Genomic DNA, 23953 nt, shown 5'->3' with positions numbered 1-23953 from the left:
TTAGACATTGTTGAATACCATTAAAATCCAAATTCGTCAATTAAATAAACCACAAGCCCTTAAGCCGAATCTAACAAGACCCGCCTTCTTTATAATGAAGGGCATTACAAACACATAATTAAGCAAAAACTACAAAGCGTTGCCCCAAGGCAGTTCACACTTATTCAAATGAGCGCCCTACCGTGAAGAATCTATGCGGTTGCATCCGCTCAGATGTATTTTAAAAGTAAATTAAAATAACATATAGTTCGGTAAATTCCCACCCTCTTTAGACTTATAAATGCTTGATAGATTTATAAAGAACAATAGTAATGAGTCAACTAATGTTTCGGCCACGGCCGAAGCCATCTCTCGTTGCGTTGTCGTATTGAACATTTTATAAGGTATAATTTAAACTATAACGTTATACACATAAGAAGTTAACAGATTTAGGGCCTGTTTCACAATGTATGGATAAAGTGCCAAATAGCTATGCAACACATAAATTATTCGAAAGATAAAAGTTCCAAATAAGATACTTCACATTTCATGACTATAGCGCTATCTGACAGTCCTGAAACACAAAAATACTATTTATCCTACCAATAAGTAATAAATAGCTTATTTGGAACTTATCCGGACCTTGTGAAACAGGCCCTAAAAATATATTATAAATTCGTGAAAACTTTTTTCTATAAACAAAACAAATCGATCCCATGCATAAATCAGACTCGAACAAAGCTCATTTGAAACTCGCAAACAAAAATCTCCGCAATCAAACTTGAAACTTCCATTACTCGATTACCATAACCTACGAGTTCTCGAACAATGTAGCATTGATTTAATTTAACACGAAAAGAAACTGACAAAAAGATGTTGGAGTAATGAGGGCGGACCGAGTGCGCCTCCCTGCGCAACCCCGGTATATTCTGGCCTTTATCGCTTTAAGCTTTGCATTATTTTGCTCTCGGGTCTCTGCAGTGTAAAGGAAAGCTTAATTGAGTTACACTTTGAGATGTCGACGCGACAATGTCATTATCTTGGGTTCTAGCGACGGTTCACTTTGTCAAACGCCTCGGCGTTTTCCTTTGCCACTTTAATTGGTGTTATTTAATTTAATTACGTGACACGTATTTATATTACCTACACGTTTTTCTTTGACAGGTTCATTATTATAATTATGTGTTTATTATTGTTGGTTATTCATCGTACCACGAATTATTAATAAAATATTCTTTATAGAGAAAAAACCTAAAACGAAAAATGGTAAAAATACAGTTTAAAAACAGAACTAAGACCTATACGACTCTTACTAACGAGATGATAAAGAGAAAAACACTTCGGTAAAATTTTCTTGTTATTCACTAACCAGTAAACTACATAAAGGCAAAGGTTTTACAAATATAAACTAATGGTTATAGATATTATAAGCCAAATATAATATCGACTATTGATGTAAGAGGCGTGAGTGACAACATTGTCTCTATTAGGGAGAATTGAATTGGTACAATGGTAAGCCTCAGGCAAGGGTTACTAATAACAGCTTGCCAACTTAATACTCAAGGGGACTTAGATAATCGCATGAGAACTGTGCTTCATGACATATTTATTGCTTATTTTTATGAATATTGTTTACGGTTAAATAATCGAAAGACTTTCAGATACAAGGTATTTAAGTAGTGACATGAAGGAATATTTATGCATTTTTAAATCCAACAGAAAATGTCTTTAATTATTTAGATATTATATAGTACCGGTGATACCATAGCTGGTGCTTTCCTCTGAACTATTTAAATTTGTTATAATTTTCTTTAGGTATATTAATATTTATATATTTTTATTATTTGATATTTGATTATGTGTAGGTTTAATTAATTGATTCTTTAATTATTTTGGTATCATTTTCAGGCCTTTGTGCTGCTAAACGAGAATGTGAAAGGGTGTGTGAAGATCAATCCATTATAACCTCTTATTAGTCATTACGCTGGTCAAGTACAAGTATCAAGTACTTTCAAGATGATGATGACTATACTACGGTCGCGGAGCACGAAGAATTTCGTATAATGACCCGTCATCTTATGTCTTTGTCGCTCGCGCATAAACATATTGCCGTTGCGCTCACACAGATGCAGTGACCGCCGTATTCAGAGATTGTAAACCTTTTAGTCATAACCATTTGTTTGTTTTATTATAAGTAGTAATTCCTTTTTTAACGCTTATCGGTATTATTTTTTTATGTTATGTTACTGTTAACATGGCCAGTAAACGGAAAGCGATTAAAAATTCCTATTAATTTTAATTCTTAGTAGAGCTTGTCAAAGAATTATACATACATACACTCGAAAAACATAACCCTCCTTCTGGCGCAGTCGGGTAAAAAGCTATCCTTGGGTACTTACCTATATTAAGTCGATGATCTTATTTACAAAGCTAACTCAAATTCTAAACTACCGTTTTTAATATTCGTACTTTTAAAAAAAATGTTTTCAATCACTGGCAGTAGACTCAAAGGTCATTGTACGAAATTCTTCGTGCTCCGCGTCCGTAGTATACCTCGGATGTTTTCTACTGGATGGAGCCTGAAGGCAAATATTTTTAGGCGTGTGCAAATCTATATATATAAAAGAAAGTCGTGTTAGTTACACCACTTATAACTCAAGAACGAAAGAACAGATTTGAGTGAAAATTGGTATGGAGGTAGCTTAGAGCCAGGAGACGGACATAGGATACTTTTTATCCCGTTCGACAGCGTTCCCGTGGGACTTGACATGAAACGTCAGTCACTATAAAAAGTGGTATAACAAATAAGAATCAGACTTGGAATAATAAAACGCAAATGATAGCTATGTAATTGACGTATAATGACAGCTGTGTAATGACGTATATATGACAATTTGATATTTGTAAGAAATCAATATTCAAAATATTTCTATTAAATAAATACGTTTAATTATTTTTACAATTTACAATTTAATTATAATGATAGTGCTATTGCCCATTCGTATAAACAGTGAAGAGAACTATAAAACTCGGTATTGTCGTATGTATACAGTTCATCCAAAGAATGATGAATGTTTCTATTTGTTGTTGTTGTCGAATGACGCATTTAATCGAGTATTGGAACGGGAACGTGAATATGATCACCAGGAATTAGATTTAGTAGTTCAAACGAATGTACCCCTGTTGAAATACCAACAAAAGGAAGCTTATGATACTTTAATGAAGGCAAACGATGATGAAAATGGTGGTTTATATTTCCTAGATGCCCTTGGTGGAACTGGCAAGACATTCCTCATGTCATTAGTTTTAGCAACTGTTCGGGCGAGATCCAACATAGCGGTTGCAGTTGCTTCTTCTGAAATAGCAGCCACATTGTAAGAAGGATGCCGTACGGCTCATTCAGAATTAAAATTACCGTTAAATCTTCAAACTATTGGAGAACCAACGTGTAATATTGCAAAACACTCAGCAATGGCCAAAGTTTTAGCGGCATCGAAAATCATCATCTGGGACGAATGCACAATGGCGCATAAACGTGCATTGGAAGCACTTAACCGAACATTAAAAGATTTACGCAATGAATCGAGATGTTTTGGAGGAGCAATGATTTTACTGTCTGGCGATTTCCGCCAAATACTGCCAGTAATTCCAAGATCTACGGCTGTCGACGAAATAAACGCTTGCCTCAAATCGTCAAATCTATGGCGCTATGTGACGAAACTGCAGCTGACAACAAACATGAGAGTTACATTGCTTACTGATAAAAAAGAAGAAAAAGAATAAAGATGTAGATGACCTGAACTACATAATGGTATGCGTTTGGTGGTTAGAAAATTGAAGAACAATGTAATTTACGCTACGATAATGATAGGAAAATTCAAAGGTGAGGAAGTTCTTATTCCGAGGATCCCGATGATCCCAACCGATATGCCGTTTGAATTTAAAAGACTTCAATTTCCGATACGTCTTGCATTTGCCATGACCATCAACAAATCACAAGGCCAATCCTTAAAAGTTTGTGGTTTAAATCTAGAACATTCATGTTTTTCCCATGGTCAATTATACGTGGCATGTTCACGGGTCGGAAGACCATCAGCGTTGTTTGTTTTTGCGCCTGATAATAAAACAAAAAATGTCGTGTATCACAAGGTACTTAAGTGAAGAGCAACCTATGTACTAAAATACAGAAATATTAATTAATGATTAATGTAGGTATTTAATTTTTTTGTATTTTTTCCAATAAAAAAACCCAAACTGCTTATTTATTGCCATTAAGGCGGAACAAAGTTCGCCGGGTCAGCTAGTTATTTATAATTAAAGAGTTACAATGTTTTATGATGGTTTAATTAAAGATAAAAACAATATAGAACCTTAACATATAATAACTGATATATATTAATGAATATATTATTAAAAGGAGTCCCTTTAGGCAAGGTTCTGGCAGCGTTCCCCCTTTGAATAGCTAGGTAAACTCTTTGTCCGAAGTAGCTGCTTTGCAGGTCTTCGGCCTCCTGTGATGTTAACTAACTTTTACGAATTTCCTTATAAAGTCTTATAGCATTAGAACCCTACGGACCAAGGGTCACCGAATGGGACACAATCATATTCAGAGCCTCGATCCCTGTATTTGCATGCTTTAGCTTTTTATTTAAAGTATTATTTACAAACTAATATTTTGGTTTTTCGAATAGAACTCATTATAACGGTGACAAGTTCTTTGCTAGTATCACCTTATAGAATTGATAGAATTGAAAAAGATAGAGAATAAATAATACTATCAACTGAAACACTAGGATAGGACGCTCATTAAATGTTAAGTGATTAACACTCAGGCAGAAGCTCGCAATTACGTTGCCGGCATTTTATAAATCGGTGTGCTCTTAAAAGAGCAATAAGTTGAATTGATTCGGAAACATTGGGCAGATGGTTTCACAAAGTATTTCTGTTTAATAAAGTGGTATTTAACCTTCAAAAGTTGACTGTAATTCCAAGGTCTTACTGATCATACTGATGAATAATTGAATCTTCAAAACTAAGACATGCTTCAATTAGCTGGCGTAAGGTCTTTTTCCTCCATACATTATTACACCATTTCAATCCCACCGGAATTGATCACTAAACTAACAAACTTATGCACGGGTTAACCGTAAAAATTACAATTTTTAGGGTCGAATAAACCCTCATTTGTATACTGAACGGTTATGGTCGCGTGCCGACGCGTGCCAGGTTAAATATTTAAAAATATCTTTAAAAGTTGTGACTTAAATATACGTAGAGGAGATTAGGAATTTTGTTTCTTCTTTTTGTAGCGATGAGATTAAATCATAAAGAGTTATTATTATTAAACCATTAATTGAATTGTCTTTTTTTATAGAAGAGAGGACAAAAGGAAAGGCTTATGTGAAAGGCCGTAGACACGCTCAGTTGCGGACGACGGACGTTATGGTGATACGGGTGGAATTTCGTATTCTGTCTCGACGATGATGAAACTCAGCTGCAGGTATCCGAACAACTCCTCCGAACACTCTCCATGGTAAAATTCCACGCAACAGCAAAGGATCAAATTTTTTTTTCACAATTTTACTGGAGTAGCAGTATTGGCCTATTCGCTTCAGCGTGCGACTATCATACCTGAGGTCGTAGGTTCGATTTCCGGAAAATTCCCTGATTCCTGTGCACCAATGTAATTTATTTATATTTGCGTATTTAACATTTGCTCGAACGGTGAAGGAAAACATCGTGAGGAAACCGACAGGTCTTAGACCGAAAAAGTCGACGACGTGTGTCAGGCACTGGAGGCTGATCACCTACTTGCCTTTTAGATTTAAAAATGATCATGAAATAGAGGCCAAGACCTAAAGAGGTTGTAGCGCCACTGTTTTTTTTTACTGTGGATTAACTTTGTCTTCACCCATGTTTTATCAGCATACTCGTTAGCTGTTTTTTAAGCTGAACAGTAGCGCCCTAAAAATCAAACTTTGATCCACCGGCCTCCTGCCCGTTTGTTCTATAAAAAAACATTCCTAAATGCTAAGCAGTGGTTAGTTTATGTTTAATAATACAGCTGTCTGTATGTAGGTAATCTTAATATATATATTTCTTGTGTGCGTGTGTATGTGACTGAACTCCTCCTAAACGACTGGACCGATTTAGACGAAATTTTTTGTGTGTGTTCAAGGGGATCTGGGAATGGTTATATTCACAATTTTGTCCGCTGGACAATGTTTTTTTAATTAATTTTCAATTTATTAGTTGTTGTTGATTTTGGAATGTTTTACATTGGATCCGACAGACGGCGCTACCATCGCAGTGTCAAATTTTAAATAATATTCTAATTTTAATTTTAGTATGTCCCGAAATTTAAAAAAAGTTTTGTTATCATTGTGTTATATCGTGTGTGACCATGTGCTGGATCGTTAGATATTGTCATAACATTTGAATAATAATTTTCATCAAAATGGCTTATTAAAAATTGAAATTTTGAAATTAAAGACGTGTAGACAGGACAACGTCTGTATCATATATAAACATATAATTAAAGGTTTAAGTGGGCGCCTTCTAGATAGTACCGTCTGACCCCAGATCTGATGGTTTACTGGCTCAACAAATCAGCAACACAGCGAGGAAATGCTGTATTAAAAGTACTTCCTACTTCCACAGGAACCAAATCATGGTTTGTAGGTTAAGAAAATTGTAAATACTTTTTTTACGGCAAATTTGTGAAACACTTGGCTAACTAAGATTTCCCTATAACGAAATAAACAGAGCCCATCAAATTAACAATAATCTCAAAATCACTCCCATAACAAAACATATATGCTAGCCGTCAGACTCAGAGTGAATCGTACCATGTAATGTGTGCCGACACGACCCCAACGGAACAATTAAATGGAGATAATTTAATATTACGGTAGCCCATTTTAAAAACGCCCGGTATTTTACGCTATGTTTAATTCTTCCTGCAATATTTGAACATTCATATTATGTTTAAAGAACTGTATCTGTTTCTTGATCATTTGTCAATCTAATAGGTAGCCTCTTGTCACAGACCGTCGCATTTTTTTGGCTCTAAGGCAGGCCGGTTTTCGCGAACGTTAAATGCGCAAAGAAAGTCCATGGTACAGCTGGGGATCGAATCTACGATCTCAGATATTAGAGTACGCATGCCAAAGCCACTATGCCAAAATCAATGAAAAGTTTCAAGACGTATTAAAACTTACCATCTTTGTTCATTCCCATTGCGAGACACTTCTTCAGTCTGCAAGCTTGGCACTGGTTTCTATGAGCTTTGTCAACTACACAGCGACCGGTTCCCGCTTGGCATCTGGTTGCAAAAATATTAATAATTTAAAAAACAATGACGTAGCACGTAAATGTAATCCTTTATATTATTTTAAAATTATATGATTTTTATTATTTACTAGTGACCCGCCCCAGCTTCGCACGGGTGCAATGCTGATGAAAAGCAGGTTTTTATTATGTATTGTTATTTCTGTCGCTGGAAAGCTCCGATAATATACGCGATATATGCCATATAGACATATACCATCACGGACTTTTCTGTAGACCTTTTCAATGTGTACAATACTTAGTACATTATTTTGATAAAACTGGTAGGGTTCAGCCTGCGTTTGCAATGTAAGCGGAAAAAATGTAATTATTTACGACATCGCATTAGAAACCTCAAAAATAACAGTACTTCTCCACTATTTAATGGATGTTATTATACATATAAACCTTCCTCTTGAATCACTCTATCTATTAAAAAAACCGCATCAAAATCCGTTGCGTAGTTTCAAAGATTTAAGCATACAAAGGGACATAGGGACAGAGAAAGCGACTTTGTTTTATACTATGTAGTGATGATGTATGAAAAAAAATAAAAATAAAAATTATGTGTCTAAGGCCTTATCGCTAAGAATCTATCTCTTCCAGGCAACCATAGTAAGGGAAAACCCAAAAATAAACAAATTTGATGGGTAATCTAATAAAAAAATTAAAGAATCACCAAGCTTAATCTAAATCATACAAAAATAATAATAAAATAAACTAAACCGCTAATCTCTAAAACACAAGAATTACATAAGTTACGATTGAGCAAGCATATACTATATATGGTTAAGAAATATTTATCACTAAAACTCAGGAATGGGTGGACCGATTTAGATTTTTTTTAATAACAACGTTTGACGGGTTTGCTTGTTACATAAGAATCTTTTACAACTGAACCAAGCATTCCCAAACACAGATACATAACAAAAATAGAAGTAAAAGAAAATGTAATAAATCCCACGTCTCACATAAGACGAAGGAAAAGCAATCAGACCTCAATCCCCGCTAGAGGAAAAACTATTCGATCAAAGCAAGAAATACTAATAAAGATTAAAGATATTTCATTACCAGTAATCCTCCACATAATAGGCTTTCGCAGTGACATTTGTTGCAAACAGAGACTGAATAGATGCTTTCTATAGTAGTGCTAAGAGGGCGTATATTTTTCGATAGTCATGTCAAGTATCTTGTAATAGGGATAAGTAATACCTTTTAGGTCTTAATGGATCTAGGTCACTAATGTATTTTAATTGTTAGGGTAGTTTTATAAAAATAAATCCATAGTGCTAAAACCTTTGTAGGTCTGGGCCGTAGATTTGTATATCTATTGCATGATCATTTGCCAATTTAATAGATCAGCCTCCTGTGTCCACGCGTCGACTTTTAGTGTCTAACGCTCGAACCCAATAATTAATCGACAATCTCAGATTGTTTTCATCAGACCGTGACAGTCGATCAATCCTATGTGCATCCCAAACTTTGCGAGAGTCGCACGCTATAGCCACTAGGCTAACACTTCTTAGGTTAATTGTATAGGTATAAATAAATATCATTTTCAGATCAGCTTTTGCCAGATATATTGCAAATATTTCTCAACATATTTTGGACCCTAATATAGGTACATATTTTGTCCATGGACTGCGTGTCCCTTTAAACGTCCCGTAGAGACATCGATTACCCCCCTATCCTTTAAAAATATCCTAGATTTGCCCCTTATTTTATTAAAAAAATCCTAAAATTCCCTCCTATTCTATAAAAAATCGCTGAAACGTCAGCTAAAACAGCAGCTTTCTAACCGTAACCACGCACTTACTTTATATGCTTTAATAGACATAGGTATATTGAAAAAATACACAATTGAATGTAGCAAAAATACTACATTTCTACATAAAAAATAAAGATTTAAATTTATATTTTTATTTTTAGATTGGAAGACACGTTTTCTGTTATTAATTACTTACAGGTCTCAACGAGGTCTGTCATCTGGACAACATCTTCCTAGTAATTAGCCAATGATTGTATACTCAAACAAGTTAATTATCAAAATGACAGATTTCGGATCAACATGTATTTGAAGAATTTAATTACCGCTGTAAGAGTAAGATACGGTTAGCTCTTCTTCCTACCATTAGTGTTTTATTATAACACAATTAAATCACTATTTTACGACCCGCAGTACCAATCACAACATTGTACAGATTTCGTAAATCAATTTGCTAAAGGGCCACATGTCACACTTATGTTTGAGGGTCGATTATAATATTGAGGCCGGTTTAATTGAAAGGGGATGAGAGGTCCAAATGTTAAACTGTTTTATGTTATCTACCCTTATTCGGGATTTTTGCGAAATATAATAAAGAACACAAATTTATAGTATGACTACCAATAGGTATCTCAGACAATGCCGAACCGGCTTTATGTAGACTGGAAGAGAAGTTGCCTTATTAAAAATCTACTAATAAGAATAATCATTACCTATTACTAAATCCAAAATCAGACCAATATGATTAATTAAATTACCGGATCATTTGACCATTCAACCATGAAGCGAAAAAATTACATCACGAGTTGATAAACCTCTTTGTATTTATAAATGTACTTCAAGCTCTTTGTAACCTTCGTAAGAAGAATATGTCGATGTTTTTATTTTATTTTTTATTTTTATTCATGACATTTATTTTTATATGGCTGGTGTGGTTATTAATTAAATCAAATCAATCTAAATGTATCACTTTCTTTGCAAACGCTCTTTTCTTAGCGAGTTAACGCTTATAGTTTATAACTCTCTGGTACATTTGCTGTATGTACGGTATGAAAACACCAAAAGAATCCAACTGGACCACAGATGCAGACAGAATTAGGAGCATGCTGAATGGATTAAGTGGAATCTAGTCCCCCATTGTCATATCCGCAGTTTTGTTACAGATGCGACAGGTTTTTGATGGAGATTAAAGGATTTACAACCGAGGGGCACTTGATTTTTTGCATTTTTAGATTGAATTGTAATGAGGAATTGAATAGCTTTTGTTACGATAATTAAAAACGATGGCCGTGTAATAGGAATTTTATAAGTCTTACAGAGTCGTTCAAGTATTGCGTATGTACTATAGGGGGAGGGGGGTCTTTAGATTTTTATTTGGTGATTACGTCAACAGTAATTATTTACTTTTTGACACATACCCACACATTGTCTATACTTGAAAACTAAACTTTAATTTTAATTTACTGTCAGACATTGTGCACAGATAGCTTACTATTTTATAGATTAATTATAATTGTCTATTAGTAAAAACCAATTGGTCACACAACAGAAATCTGAGGCTTACACCTAAAATGTTGTAGCACTAGGCTGCACTAAACCGGATGTTATAAAAACATGAATGAATTAAAAAAAAACAATAATAAGGTCACAGTTGTGACACAGATCAAATCAACACTTGAGCAAACAACACACGATTTGTCATTCTTATAAAATAATAATATTAAGAATTAAAATCGTTATATTAAATGCTTAATTAAACCTTAATTAGGGATGATTTTGGTAAAAGCCGCACAAAAACCGCTACCTTTTGTGTTACATTCATACGGAAGAAAGCATATATACTTAGATATATTTAAAGTTGGATGACCAATCAAGGAAAAATTGAGTATAATACTTTCATTATAAAATATCGGACCTAGTAGACAGATCAATCTAGTAGATAATTTGGGAACTCTTGGAAATTTACTAAAATATAGTATAAACAGATCCTACTAGCTTTAAATATTGACTTTAATGTTTGACATACAAACCTTAAAATGGGAGCAATTTTGAAATCGAGGTTTCTGACCTGAAATTTAGTTGACATCTGAACAAATAATAAAATGTATGTTATATTACTCATGAGGTTTCGCTGAATTACGATTTTTTAATAATAACTCGTTTTTCCATATGTGTATCAAGCTCCAATACAAAAAAAAAATATGATTCCTTGTTTTCTAATGTTTATTTTGTTCTTAGCCTAAATGTGACAATATTTATTGAAATTGTGAATGACAAACGAAGAGAAATGTTAAAAGTACATATATACTCTTCACTATTGAGTATTTTAGAAACAATTTTTTATATACAATTGTTTTCTGAGTAGAAATGAAATCTCTAAACATACCCTGGATTGAAAACTATTTGGATTATACAAAACTGTCGATACTGAATTAACATGCACCTGGGATTGGCATAGAACTTAAATATTTCTCATTACAAGGAAATAAATATAAACCAAAAGTAATACACAAATAAGCAGAAGTTTCATATCATAGTTCTATAATCGTACCTGTAAATGAGTTTCCGTCTGACGGACCTCTTGAAGAAGCCGCTGCATCCGTTGCATGCGAGGATGCCGTAGTGCTTTCCAGAGCTTGTATCGCCGCATACAACACACACTAAACCTGGAGTTCAATAATGATTATACCTACTGGTTTTAAAATTAGAAGCGGAATTACATATCAACGTATCAACCTAACAAATAGTTAGCAAAGATAAAAAAACAAATACAGGAATACAAGAAAACTAGCGGACCCGACAGACGTTGTCCTGTCTACACGTCTTTAATTTGAAAATTGCAAACTTTTTTTAATAAGCTAAAACATTCTGGACCATTTTGATGAAAATTATTATTCAAATGTTATGACAATATCTAACGATCCAGCACATGGTCTACAATAACACAATGATAACAAAACTTTTTTTTAATTTGATCGCAGCGCTGTCGGGACAGACTAAAAATTAAAATTAAAATTCGAATATTATTTAAAATTTGACACTGCGATGGTAGTCTGTCGGATCCAATGTAAAACATTCCAAAATCAACAACTAGTAATAAATTAAAAATTAATTTAAAAAAAACATTGTCCAGCGGACAAAATTGTGAATCTAAACCATTCCCAGATCCCCTTGAACACACACAAAAAATTTCGTCAAAATCGGTCCAGTCGTTTGAGAGAAGTTCAGTGACATACACACTCACAGAAGAATTATATATATAAAGATAATGCTTTACTAAAAATATTATAGTGGAAAACAAATTGAATGTAGAATAGGGTTGATGCCAACCTGTCTTACCCAAGTGATTGGTCTTCTTTGTAGGTGGATCAGGCAGCCATGGCCTAAGCGCTGGCGGTGCTAAAGCGGCCGCTACCAATGCAGCGGATGTTGGTGGTGACCAGCGAAGTGGTGATGTACTTTCTTCGCCTGTGAAATATTTTAAAACTCCTGTAGCGATTTTCAAAGGCTGTTTCAATTTTTCAGGATCTTTTAAGAGTATACTAAATCTACGTCGATATCTTTGTGTTTTTTCTAAGTAAATGAGAGAAATTTGACTTTTTGCAACCTGTTACAAGTGGCATTAATATTATTCCAACCTGCTAAATAATTTTATCTATAAGCTACGATACATTTAATCTCAATAAAGCTAATAAAATAACTATTGAAATCACACCCTTTCTTCCTAATAGCATTTCTGTATACAATGTAAAAGTGGGGTCCCAATATCGACCCTTAAGTAAGTACGTCACTATTTTTGAGCTTCAAGTTATATAATGCACTTTATTACCATGTAATAAGGGTGCACTTTGAATCATAATAATAGTTGTTAAATGAATCAATTAAGTGATTGCTGGACGCCACAGATTTCGTATTAAGATAAGGCGATTTGCAGTCGCTTAGAAATTATAATGTTAACTTATTGCATGAATTCATGTAACAGGAAAGCTGCATTTATTTGTAGTAATTGTATTTCAATAATATCTTAAAGTTCCTTAAATGATATATAATGATCAGTTTATGTTACAAGCTATTCTACACATGACAATAATAGTAGTAGTAAGTAACACTATTACATATCCAATTTTAGATTTTTACAGTAATTATTCTATTAATAATAACAAAAAAATTCTACTACATATAATAGTGGATTCGCCAATAATTTTGCCACATATAACACTGATTCATCGTACCTACATTCATGAATAAATATTCAACTGCTATAGAGATTAACAGCGTCAATAAATTTACAATGGTTCTTTTTAAAAGATATGTAAAAATTTGAAACAAATGAATATATACCAACAACCTACAAATAACTATAGTAAAGGGCTAATATTTTTACATCGTGTATTCCCTTTCATTTGTTTAACTTCTTCCGATATACACAGATCCACCTGATTATTAATGATATTTCTTTCTAATTTCGTTATCCAGTATGAACTCCAAACCAATGAACACGCCCTGTGATTGTCGTTCAATTATCACTAACTACCGCGTACAGTAATTTGATTTAGTTCAGAACACGCACTCACAAATTGTATTAATTCACAAAGGTTCGGTTTGATTGTTAGCGATAAAATTTATATATAAATTAAACAAAAACGAAATTCGCCTATATTCGTCATACAACCTCAGAATGTATAAGAAGGAAGACATTAACATTCTTTACACGTGTTTTTTTGTATATAACAGAGGGCAAATGGGCTGGAGCTCACCTGATGCTAAGTCCATAGATACTCATATTACCAAAGGAAATGCGTTGCCTTTTAAGAATGAAGCGTATCAATTCTTAAAAGGAGGACATAGTGGTGCTGCGTGGTAAAAACGGGCTTAAAACGCTCAGTTGTGGAACAACGGACGTCGAGGTTCTGGAGGCATTTGGTATTGTATTGCATTCGTATTTATCACGGCCTTACAAAATTGCATATGATTGAGTTAGCTAACCATCTAAAAATATATATATCGATTTTTTGTTATCCAATTTCAGGTAAATCTAGTTCAAGTAAATGTAAGTGACATCCGAAATAACTGTTGTTTTCCAAGGATCAAATCCAGGTCCAAAAGCTTTATGTAAACATGAGAACCATTTAAGTGAAGGGGGAGAAATATTCTTTATTTTAGTTTAAATTTTAGGTGTTTAAAAAGACGCCGAATAAAGCATTTAAGAAAAGATAGCGGGGTGGGTATTAATCAGAATGCGAGGGTACGTCAAAAGAAAACCAAATAAAACGGCAAGCGACAAAGTTTCACGGCTGCGTCTCAGACAGAGACATAGGTGGAGCTTCTAAATTTAATTTTGAAACCCAAAAAAAGGCTTTTGTTCATTAGTACGTACGTTTGTCATTTAAAATCATAACATGTTTAATGTTGTGGAGTTTTGGCCTAGTGCTTTCAGCTTGCAACTCTAAGTTCGCAGATTCGAACCCTGACTATGTATAAATAGACTTTCTGGTATCTAATTCCAGTATCAAGTCACATGCCAAACATATTACAAACAAATGCTTTGACAGCTCTGGAAACTAAATTTAAGTTTGATTGACTTTCTAGAATACTGGCCAAAGTCTATATGCACATACTTGCCTATTAGAAAAAACAATCGATCCCAAAACAGATACAGAAATCTTAGGCCCAAACTTAAAAGATAAATTTGTATTTATTTTTGTTTGTTTAATTTTCTCACTCAAGATCTTCATGTAGAAAGACATCGATATTTTAGATATAATCTCAATCATATTTAAAGTGTATTTAAGTAAGTCCACTTTAGTAAATACTACAAATCTTAAAAACGACTCCATTCTCTTCTCTGTTCGCCCATGAGTGCCTCTGTACAAACATTGATTTATCTTGATACAGGGATTTACTTCGCTCTCTCCGCGACTTCCAATTTCCCAAACTGTACTTTTTATGTCTCATACAATTTTCTTTTATGTCCTCCTATAGCTTTCAAAAGATATTACATAAAAGAACGATCAAAACGTACCGAGCTATATGTTTTGTTATGTGTTTTATTAAAGTATGTGTGCTGTTAAATTCGTAAATATTTTGGGGAAATAATATGTTACGTACCTATTATTTATAAAAATAACTATTAGAACGAAGGTTATATGAACAACAAACAAGTCAGATACAGGAAGATGTAGATAGTGCAACATAGTTAAGTCCAAATACGATAGGAATTTGGATTTAATTATGTTGTATGTCAGAATTTATTGAAAAACCAAGCACACTAACCGCTCTACGCCCTTGACTTGAAAACTGGTTGTAAATGTAAATTTACAATTAATTTGTTTTTGTTTATATGAATAAAGATATTTTGATTTGATTTGATTTGAAAAGGACGGTAAAAGTCATAGACAAGTTATAAACACGCGACACGAGTCGTCTCTTTTTAATCTATCACAATCAAACGAAATACACTATACATATACACAATGTATACTAACCTTTTTACTGAATAGAATATTATAAACAACCAGCGACCTCATTTATTCGAAATTCGACTACATAATTTGAATTTAGAACATGAAAATGGAATTTCATCTATTGGCTATTTTGTATTCAAAACATTCGCTGACAGGGGAAGTGGCAAATCATGGAGTGGCTGAAAATCAGTCGAAGAGACCCCGCGTTACCGGAAATCGTGTTCGGAATACAAATGTAAATATATAGTAACACTGAATAATGGCGGACGGTAAATTGATTTTTTATAGATACAAACCGTATTTCTTTTTTATTAGCGGCCTGGACATTTTGAACATAAAATATCGGACATAAATATTTTAAATTTCAAAATCTATTCAGTAGTTTTTGAAATTCCTCGTCTCAATCATAGATAATAATATACTACTTTTCTCTTTATACTATTCGTATAGACATATGTAATCATTCTATGATACTAAAATAGCTCTTGTTTTCTAGATGTTTTCATTGTACACGGGGGCAAATAGGCAGGACCCAATGTTAAGTGATACCGGCACCGCCGCCGAAGACGTAGATGGAGTATCATCTACCTACGTCTTGAGACTTATATTATTATAATTATTAAAGCTTTATTAATCCAAACAACCGTAAGGAAACAAACTAATATTATAGACATAAAATACCGAATCAAACAACTAAAATGGAAATGGACTGGGCATTTGATAAGAAGTAATACGGAAAAATGGACCAAAGAAGTTATGGAATGGTGCCCTAGACATAAAACGAGAAGTAAAGGTAGACAACGTCGTAGATGGGAAGATGATATTAAAAAGGTGGCAGAAGCCACATGGATGAGGAAAGCAAGAGATAGATCTTTGTGGAGAACACTCGGGGACGCCTGTGCTGAAAAGCAAGACAATCAAGAAACTGGTGTCTAATAGGAAATAATATGATAATATTTACAATTACCTTAACTGCCTAAATTTCTAAATTTCTAAATATAAAATGTAACTTACAAGATTGTCAATAAAGGCTATAATATTTATTTATTTATTTATTTAATCCAAACAACCATGAGTTAGTTTAGTTTGCCTTATATTAGTATTAGTTAAGTTAATATAAGTTATAAACGAAATTTAAGTTAGATTTATTTTTTATTGTAATTTTTTGTATAGCCCCTTTTAAAGGGTTTTAGATTCTTTTAGGTTTTCAGATTTATATAGTTATCCTATAAAACACAAAGAAACTTAAGTAAAAAATAGTTCTACACACAATGATATTAAACTTGACTTGTGTTTATTTCTGAAACACGGCTAATGACTACGCCGTAGACGTCTTACGAGAATTATTAAAATATTATTTTGTATTTTTTAATTATTGACGTAGATTATATCTTAGTTAAAACCTGCTTTCATCAATTTAATTGAATTATTATCCCGCTAAGTTTTAATAAATGAGGCAATAATTGCATTAATACTGAGCTTAGTAAGAATCACTTCTGAATCTCGTTTTTCCTTTATAATTAAAATAAAATAAATCAGTGGTATTAGAACCTTTTAAGTCTGGGCCTCAGGTTCCTATCTAATAGAAAAGTGGGTGACACACGCCGTCGAATTTTTGTGTCTATGGCAAGCCCGTTTCCACTTTTCTCACAATATTTTCCTTCACCTAAGTTACATTGATTTTAAGTTTTATTTAATTTTACTGACTAAATAAATCAGCCTTTAACTTCAGGAATTTAATTTTGCTGTCGAGTTATGTTATAATAATGATAAGAGATAATTTAATAACGGAAGAAGGTAAGATACCTAATCAAAAATGTATTTGACATTACTCGTATGATATTTCCAAAATAATTATTTAAAAAGCTTGGAAATTGCATCGTAATAAATCAGTGTTCACAAAGTATAATAAATTAATATATAATTTAATAATATGTTTAAGCGACATTCAAGTACTTATTTCTATTATTAATGAATAATTACAGAATTAAATTTATTTTGAATATTAAAACAAAATTAACACAGACTAGAAAACGTAAACTAACAAAAGAGGTTTTATAGCATTGTTTCTATTATTTATCTATGGGCGAAATAAGACCACTTAGTATAATAATATAATACAAATATTTACCAGCTATTCTAGTGTCCGGATGTTCTGTTTGCGTAAGTTGCAGCGGTGCTTGTGCCACTTCCATTTTTATTATTCACCCAATTCGGATTATTATAATTATAGCAACCACATTTATTTACGTACTAATATTAATTAAATAATATGTCTCTTTAGAATTGAGGAATTACTCGTGAGTATATTCAACTGGTCATTGACAATTATTTTCTACGCGGGTTGACGTTTCGCTGTGACAGCGATTCGCGCGCGCACCGCGGCGTTCGTAGCACTTTTGACGTACCGCACACGACGTCTCTGCGTTAAGGCGTGGCCGCTCCGCCCCGTTGCTTTTCCTCTCTGATGGGGATACAAGAATTAGGGTTGCTGATATGGTCATTGCCCGCCCGCATTTTAATTTGTTTATTACGCTTATTTGTGTTAAGAATTTTAATTTGTTCTAGGTAGCAATTATTATGATGTTTCCTCCATCAGTGCCGAGTTTTCTTATGAATAAACAAATGGTGTATTCTTTTAATAAAATTCAATATTATTTATAGATTGATATTACGTTTTAATTACGCTAGCCACACCCACATCAAAATTTCACTTTTCAGCGTTTGATAGTAACAATTTTACCTTTTAATTAGATAGACTCGTTATTTATATATCATAATCATATAATATAGAAAACTATATTTGTATGATTAAAAAAAAATAAGACATAACAAGAAGATATTCACGATAACTATTATTATTATTTATTTTAAATATGATAACTCACAAGACTTTACTGAAGACTATTTTAACCATTGAGTTAATGTCATAGTTGGCAACCCTATTTGAGGGGGTTTGGGTCAGCTGTTAAGCGCCCGTTTTAAGCTTTAATTTGTGGCATTACGCTGTTGCGTCGCGCCATTTAGAATAATGACGCCGATTTTATTGAAATGGTTTTCCAATCGCTGCGATGCGCCGTGTAATTTAATCAGAGAATGTTTAATTATCAGTTAAATATATTGTTTTTACTTTAATTAAGATATTGTATTCATTATATACTCCACCATACTACTATACTAGCATAACCTGTTAACGTAGCTTTTGACTTTGTCAGTTGTATCAACAAAATTAAAGTGCCTTCTAAATTAGAAAAAACTTATACATACAGACCTGTTTTTTTTTTATTAAATAAGTATTTGTATTACGCAACAATACAAAAAGCTATAAACAACGCAGATAAATGATTGTAATGTCCTGTCATATGCTAGGTATTTTCAATTTTGATGTTTGCTATCTGTGATCCAATAAGAATAGAATATTAGGGAAGGGCGTGGCGTTGCCGCGAAAAATGACATCAGAGAGGAAAAGTCAATAGATTTCCCGCGCTCTCTTCACCAATCAGAAAATTTGGCGGGATGTTATGTATACAGTTATGTATAATGTACGTCATTTATTTTAGTTTTCAGTTTTATAACTTTTTTGTGATGCTGCTTGTCGACAAAATAATTTAAAATTAAATTTTAAATAACTAAAGTTAGTTAGTTAGCTAGTTCAAGAAGCGAATTCTCATGTCAACAAAGGCAACGTAAAAAGCATGGTGAGCATAATTAATGATACGAGTACGAGACAATTAAATAGCTAAATGTAGCTTATAATATTAAAGGGCCCTCCTTTAATATTATTTTAAGTTACTATACTTTAAGTTTCTCCTAACAATAGCCTATCGCGGTTGGACATATTTGGATAAAAATAGCTTGTGTTTGAGCAGGCAGACAGTTTTTGCCGCGCACTCATATCATTCTATGGAACTAGCCCGCAGAAGTAATTCCGAACCAATTCCACTTAGGGTCCTTCAAGAAATGAGCGTATCAGTTGTGTATGGTGAGTTTGCGGCTGGCTACGCATTCGCGAGCACTCTTGTATTGAGAATGTCCATGGGCGGCGGTATTACTTAACATGTGGTGAGCCTCCTGCCAGTTTGCCACCTGTTCTATGAAAATAGGAATAACGTAAAGATTTAAAAAAAATCTACTATTTAATTGGATCCACCATTTAGTAGATTTTGAGTTTATCCGTAAAAGATTATTTTTATTTATAATATTTCCCAGCAACAATGTTATTCGACACACAAAACTTATTGTACGTTAAATAATTAACGTTCTGCAGGTCCATTTAAAAGTATAACACTTTTTTGTGATAAAATACAAATGAAAAAAAAAGAGTTTGCAATACACCATAAGTAGATTATCTACTTACTATTGATATCAGCAAGAAGGTATGTCTGTGTGAATACTTATCTATATACTTAGTGATAGAGAATAGAAAGAGTAAAAAAATGGCCATTACCTGTTATAGGTATCGCTATTTTTCATTATATAATACAAACGCAATCTTGTATTACTTTGTTTATACTTATAACCTGTATTAGATAGCACAGACAACAGATGAAATCCGCCCAAGACTGCATCAATTGAGAGGATTCAATATAAATCCCTCAAAGGAACCCCAAAAACTACCCACAAGTCAATCACCAAAACCCCCTCCACCCACGACCTTTCCCCCCAATTTACCCCCGAATTACCGTTCACCCCTTAACCGCGGTCTTCAGTGACAGTTCAATAAGGCACAGCGACCAATCGTGGCAAACATCGCCCGGTATAAGCCAATAGGATTAACGCAGCGTCCGTCTCTCTCTGACACCAATAGTTGTGGATCGTTCTATCTCACTCGCACTCACGGTTGGGAAATTCTTGACTCGAACGCGATTGATTTCTTTATTCGAATTCTTTGTTTTGAAATTTCATGTGGGATTTAGTTTTTATGTGGTTTGATAATTATTGGTGAGCAGAATTTGGATTCGAAATTTGAAATTGAAGAAACAATGTATTCAAATTGCGTATTTATTACTTAAAAAAATATAAATTTAACAAGGAACATAAAATATGTCTTATTGATTTAACTAAACAATGGTGAGTGAAAAGAACACATGAACAGAGTGTCTTCCCTTTAATAGAGATTGCAAGTAGCCTTATTGGAAAACTTCTAATGTTAAATATGTATTTACTAAATTAGATTAGACTTAAATTACCTATTAGTCGTAACTTAAGCTAGATAGACCTTTCTCAAGCGGGGATTCGAGTTTGTTTCAAAGGGGGTCGCAGTCTACATATAGGTTCAAAAGATTCGGTAAAAATAGTACGCTATATATAAATTACCTATAATTTATGAGTAATACGTAAATATTATATAATTTATTTGATCGCGAGACTGTTTTGACTTTTTGGATTTTTCGCAGGTCGCGACATAAAAATTGTTAGGTAACGATGGGCTAGATAATGTTGTATATCAGAACGTGCTGTAAATTATCGCAATATTGGCGGTAGAGCAGTGTTGGCCTAGTGGCTTCAGCGTGCGACTCTCATACCTGAGGTCGTAGGTTCAATCCCCGGCTGTGCACCAATAGACTTTCTTTCTATGTGAGCATTTAACATTTGCTCGAACGCTGAAGGAAAACATCGTGAGGAAACAGACATAAAAATAGACCCAAAAAAGTCGACGACGTGTGTCAGGCACTGGAGGCTGATGATACTTGCCTATTAGATGGAAAAAGGATCATGAAACAGCTTCAGAAATCTGAGGCCAAGACCTAAAGAGGTTGTAGCGCCACAGATTTATTTTATTTGCGGTAGATAGAAGAGGTATATGTAAAACTACCTTTCTTCTTTCGCAATGGCAGGCAATAAAACATTTCTGTATTTGCAATAAAAGTTGTAGTAATATTACCTTAATGAAATCCTAAATTAAGTTTAACAACTAATGGTAACATTATAATTATCGCTATTCGGTGGAAGAAAGTTCGGGTCAGCTCACTATTAATAAAAAAGGTAATTCAATATTTCATTCACTACGTAATATGCATACGAAACTATAAGGGTCAATCGCACCAGATACAGGTATAAAGGCAGAAATTCGTTACAATACCTCTGCACTGATACAATTGCATCACAAACAATCACAAAGGGCCGTTTGTAATTAATGCAAATCGACGGAATGTGTTTATACAGTGGATAAAGTAGTTCAGTGGTTTAGTGGTATGAACAAAGTGGTGAATTACGTTTTTTTTACTTTGCCTACCTTTTTAAATGAATTCTTTATTGCTCTTTCTTTCAATTTATAATTTGCGTGTTAATATACCTATGTATTCATCTATTTTTAGCAGTGTCTAGGAATCAGCGTGCGAGGAATTAACTTACTATTTCCTATACACACTAGTCGATCCATACGCAGTTTAATGAGGATCACCGTTCCTTAAGATATCTATAACATAGTATCTCATCTATAGATAGGTTTTGAGAAAGTGGCAGCATATGGGCTGGGGCCTAGAGCGGCTAGGTCTGCAAATCCGCCTCTGACTGTTAGGCGAAACGAAGTACATACATACTTAGTTTTTATTGATTCCAAATAAAACATTAAAACTACGTAAAACCCTATTAAGAAATCATTTAATTAAAAACTCTTATTCCTTCCGATTAAGTATTTAAAATAAAATAAATAAATGATAAATTTATGTTTATAGATAAAGTTGATAATTAAAAGGGTTAACAAAATGCAAATTATCATCAACACAGCCAATACCTATAAGCCCTTTAGTTTTTACCACACTCAATTTCTGTAATTTACCATTCTTTACTTTTCTAACACTCTTCTTGGGGTCCTTCAAGAAAAGAGCGTAAGTACCAATTCTTAAAAGGCCGGCAATTCACTCGCGAGTCCTGTGGCATTGAGAGTGTCCATGAGCGGCGGTATCACTTAATATCAGGTGAACCTCCTGCCCGTTTGCCCCCTGTTCTATAAAAAAAAACCTCAAGTCAACAAAATCGAGCGGGAGATATTAATTAAAAAAAGACAACAGAAAATTCGTTCCGCCATTGTGATTTTGCCACAGACAACAGATATTACAAATGTCAACAACGGGAGCGCCCTATCAGCTGTTTTTGACATCTCGGTGGGGCGTCTTTACTTCTATTATACAATTTGCAAACATTCAATGTTAATAGAATAATAACTGTTATTGCCAATTACATGACTGCATTCATTCTACGTGGATGGGTTTTATTAAAATACAGATGACGTCTGCGACTACATTGCCTTGAGGCATGGGGCAGACATTTTGATATTATATAAATAATTTTTATGACATCAAAAACATTGCATAAAAAACAAGTCTCACAACCAACCAAAGCCTCTGAGTCTGAACTTAGAATAAGAGGACCATTTGTCACAATACCAAATGTTGGCGATGGAGTCGAAGCATTACAATTTGTATTTTTGCTTTGTGGTACTTTCACAGAAAAGGTTGATGTAGCAATTTCAGTTAATGTCCTTACACCAATTTGCTTTTCTGGGGTAACAATGTCAACAATAGTACATTCTACGCTGTTAAGTATTAAGGGTGAAACAGTGTCACAACGTGACGTTACTTCAGGGTACTCTGTTTTTGCCTCAGTAATAGATGAAGTTTGTGGTGGAGGATGTTTGGTCAAGAACGCTGGTGCAAATGGTTCATCTGTTAATAAATCAGGGCTGAATGGAAACAATCCAGAAGCCCTGAATCCGTTTAATATTTTCATGAGTCTTCGAACAAGCTTTTGAGAATATTTTGTTGAAGTTCGACTTCGTCAAGATTTTGATACATGTATGTCATAGCTTCTTGATCCCAGTGATGCTCAAAAGACTTATTAACAGATTTATCGAGGGGTTAAAGTTCATGAGTTGTGTTACTAGGCAAACAATAAAGCACAATATCATGATTGTGTATATATAATATATATCACTATATTCTGTTTTTTATCTTTGCCCTTTAAAGATTATAGGCGGGATCGCTAGGATCGGGATCGGGTTCCTTTTCAAAAACAATTTAAGCCTGTCTTTGTCCGCAATGCAAGTCTTTATTTAAATTTTGCTTAGTATCATAATTCTCGCAAAATAAAAATGCTTGTCTTCGTATTACTTTTGGGGTAACAGGTACACCGATGTTAGCAAATCGTATAATGCGTTGTACATGATCTATTTCTTGGTCGATTGTCATTATGGAACTAAGACCTAAGCGCTTTTTTGAATTACTTACTACTACTACATACTTTTGGAATTTATCTGATTTCGGAGAGTTCGTCTTAGAATGTTGTAGCGTTCAGTTACAGCTCGTTGCGTCAGCTGCCCTGATTCTATTGCTGCCAGAGCGGCCCGAAATTGTCTTCTGTCCACTAGATCTCATTGGAGGCATTTTAATAAAAATCTGTAACAATGTGACACATA

General features: G+C 33.7%; 1 protein-coding gene across 1 annotated transcript in view; it reads right to left on the bottom strand.

The window, feature by feature from the left end:
• Positions 1–17920, bottom strand: part of LOC111003290 (photoreceptor-specific nuclear receptor-like) — a 30739-nt gene extending 12819 nt beyond the window's left edge. Inside the window, exons 1-4 of the mRNA XM_045632137.1 lie at positions 17669–17920; positions 12413–12541; positions 11625–11739; positions 7200–7303 (exon numbers count right to left, since the gene is read on the bottom strand). Of these exons, the coding sequence (XP_045488093.1) occupies positions 7200–7303; positions 11625–11739; positions 12413–12541; positions 17669–17732 (412 nt within the window). The 5' untranslated portion in view covers positions 17733–17920. The remainder of the gene's footprint in view (positions 1–7199; positions 7304–11624; positions 11740–12412; positions 12542–17668) is intronic.
• Positions 17921–23953: the final 6033 nt, after the last annotated feature.

This window comes from Pieris rapae, chromosome 18 (assembly GCF_905147795.1).
Source record: "Pieris rapae chromosome 18, ilPieRapa1.1, whole genome shotgun sequence".
Classification (NCBI taxonomy): Eukaryota; Metazoa; Arthropoda; class Insecta; order Lepidoptera; family Pieridae; genus Pieris; species Pieris rapae.
Note: the sequence above shows the minus strand (reverse complement) of the source record. Positions and strands in the feature narration are given on the sequence as shown.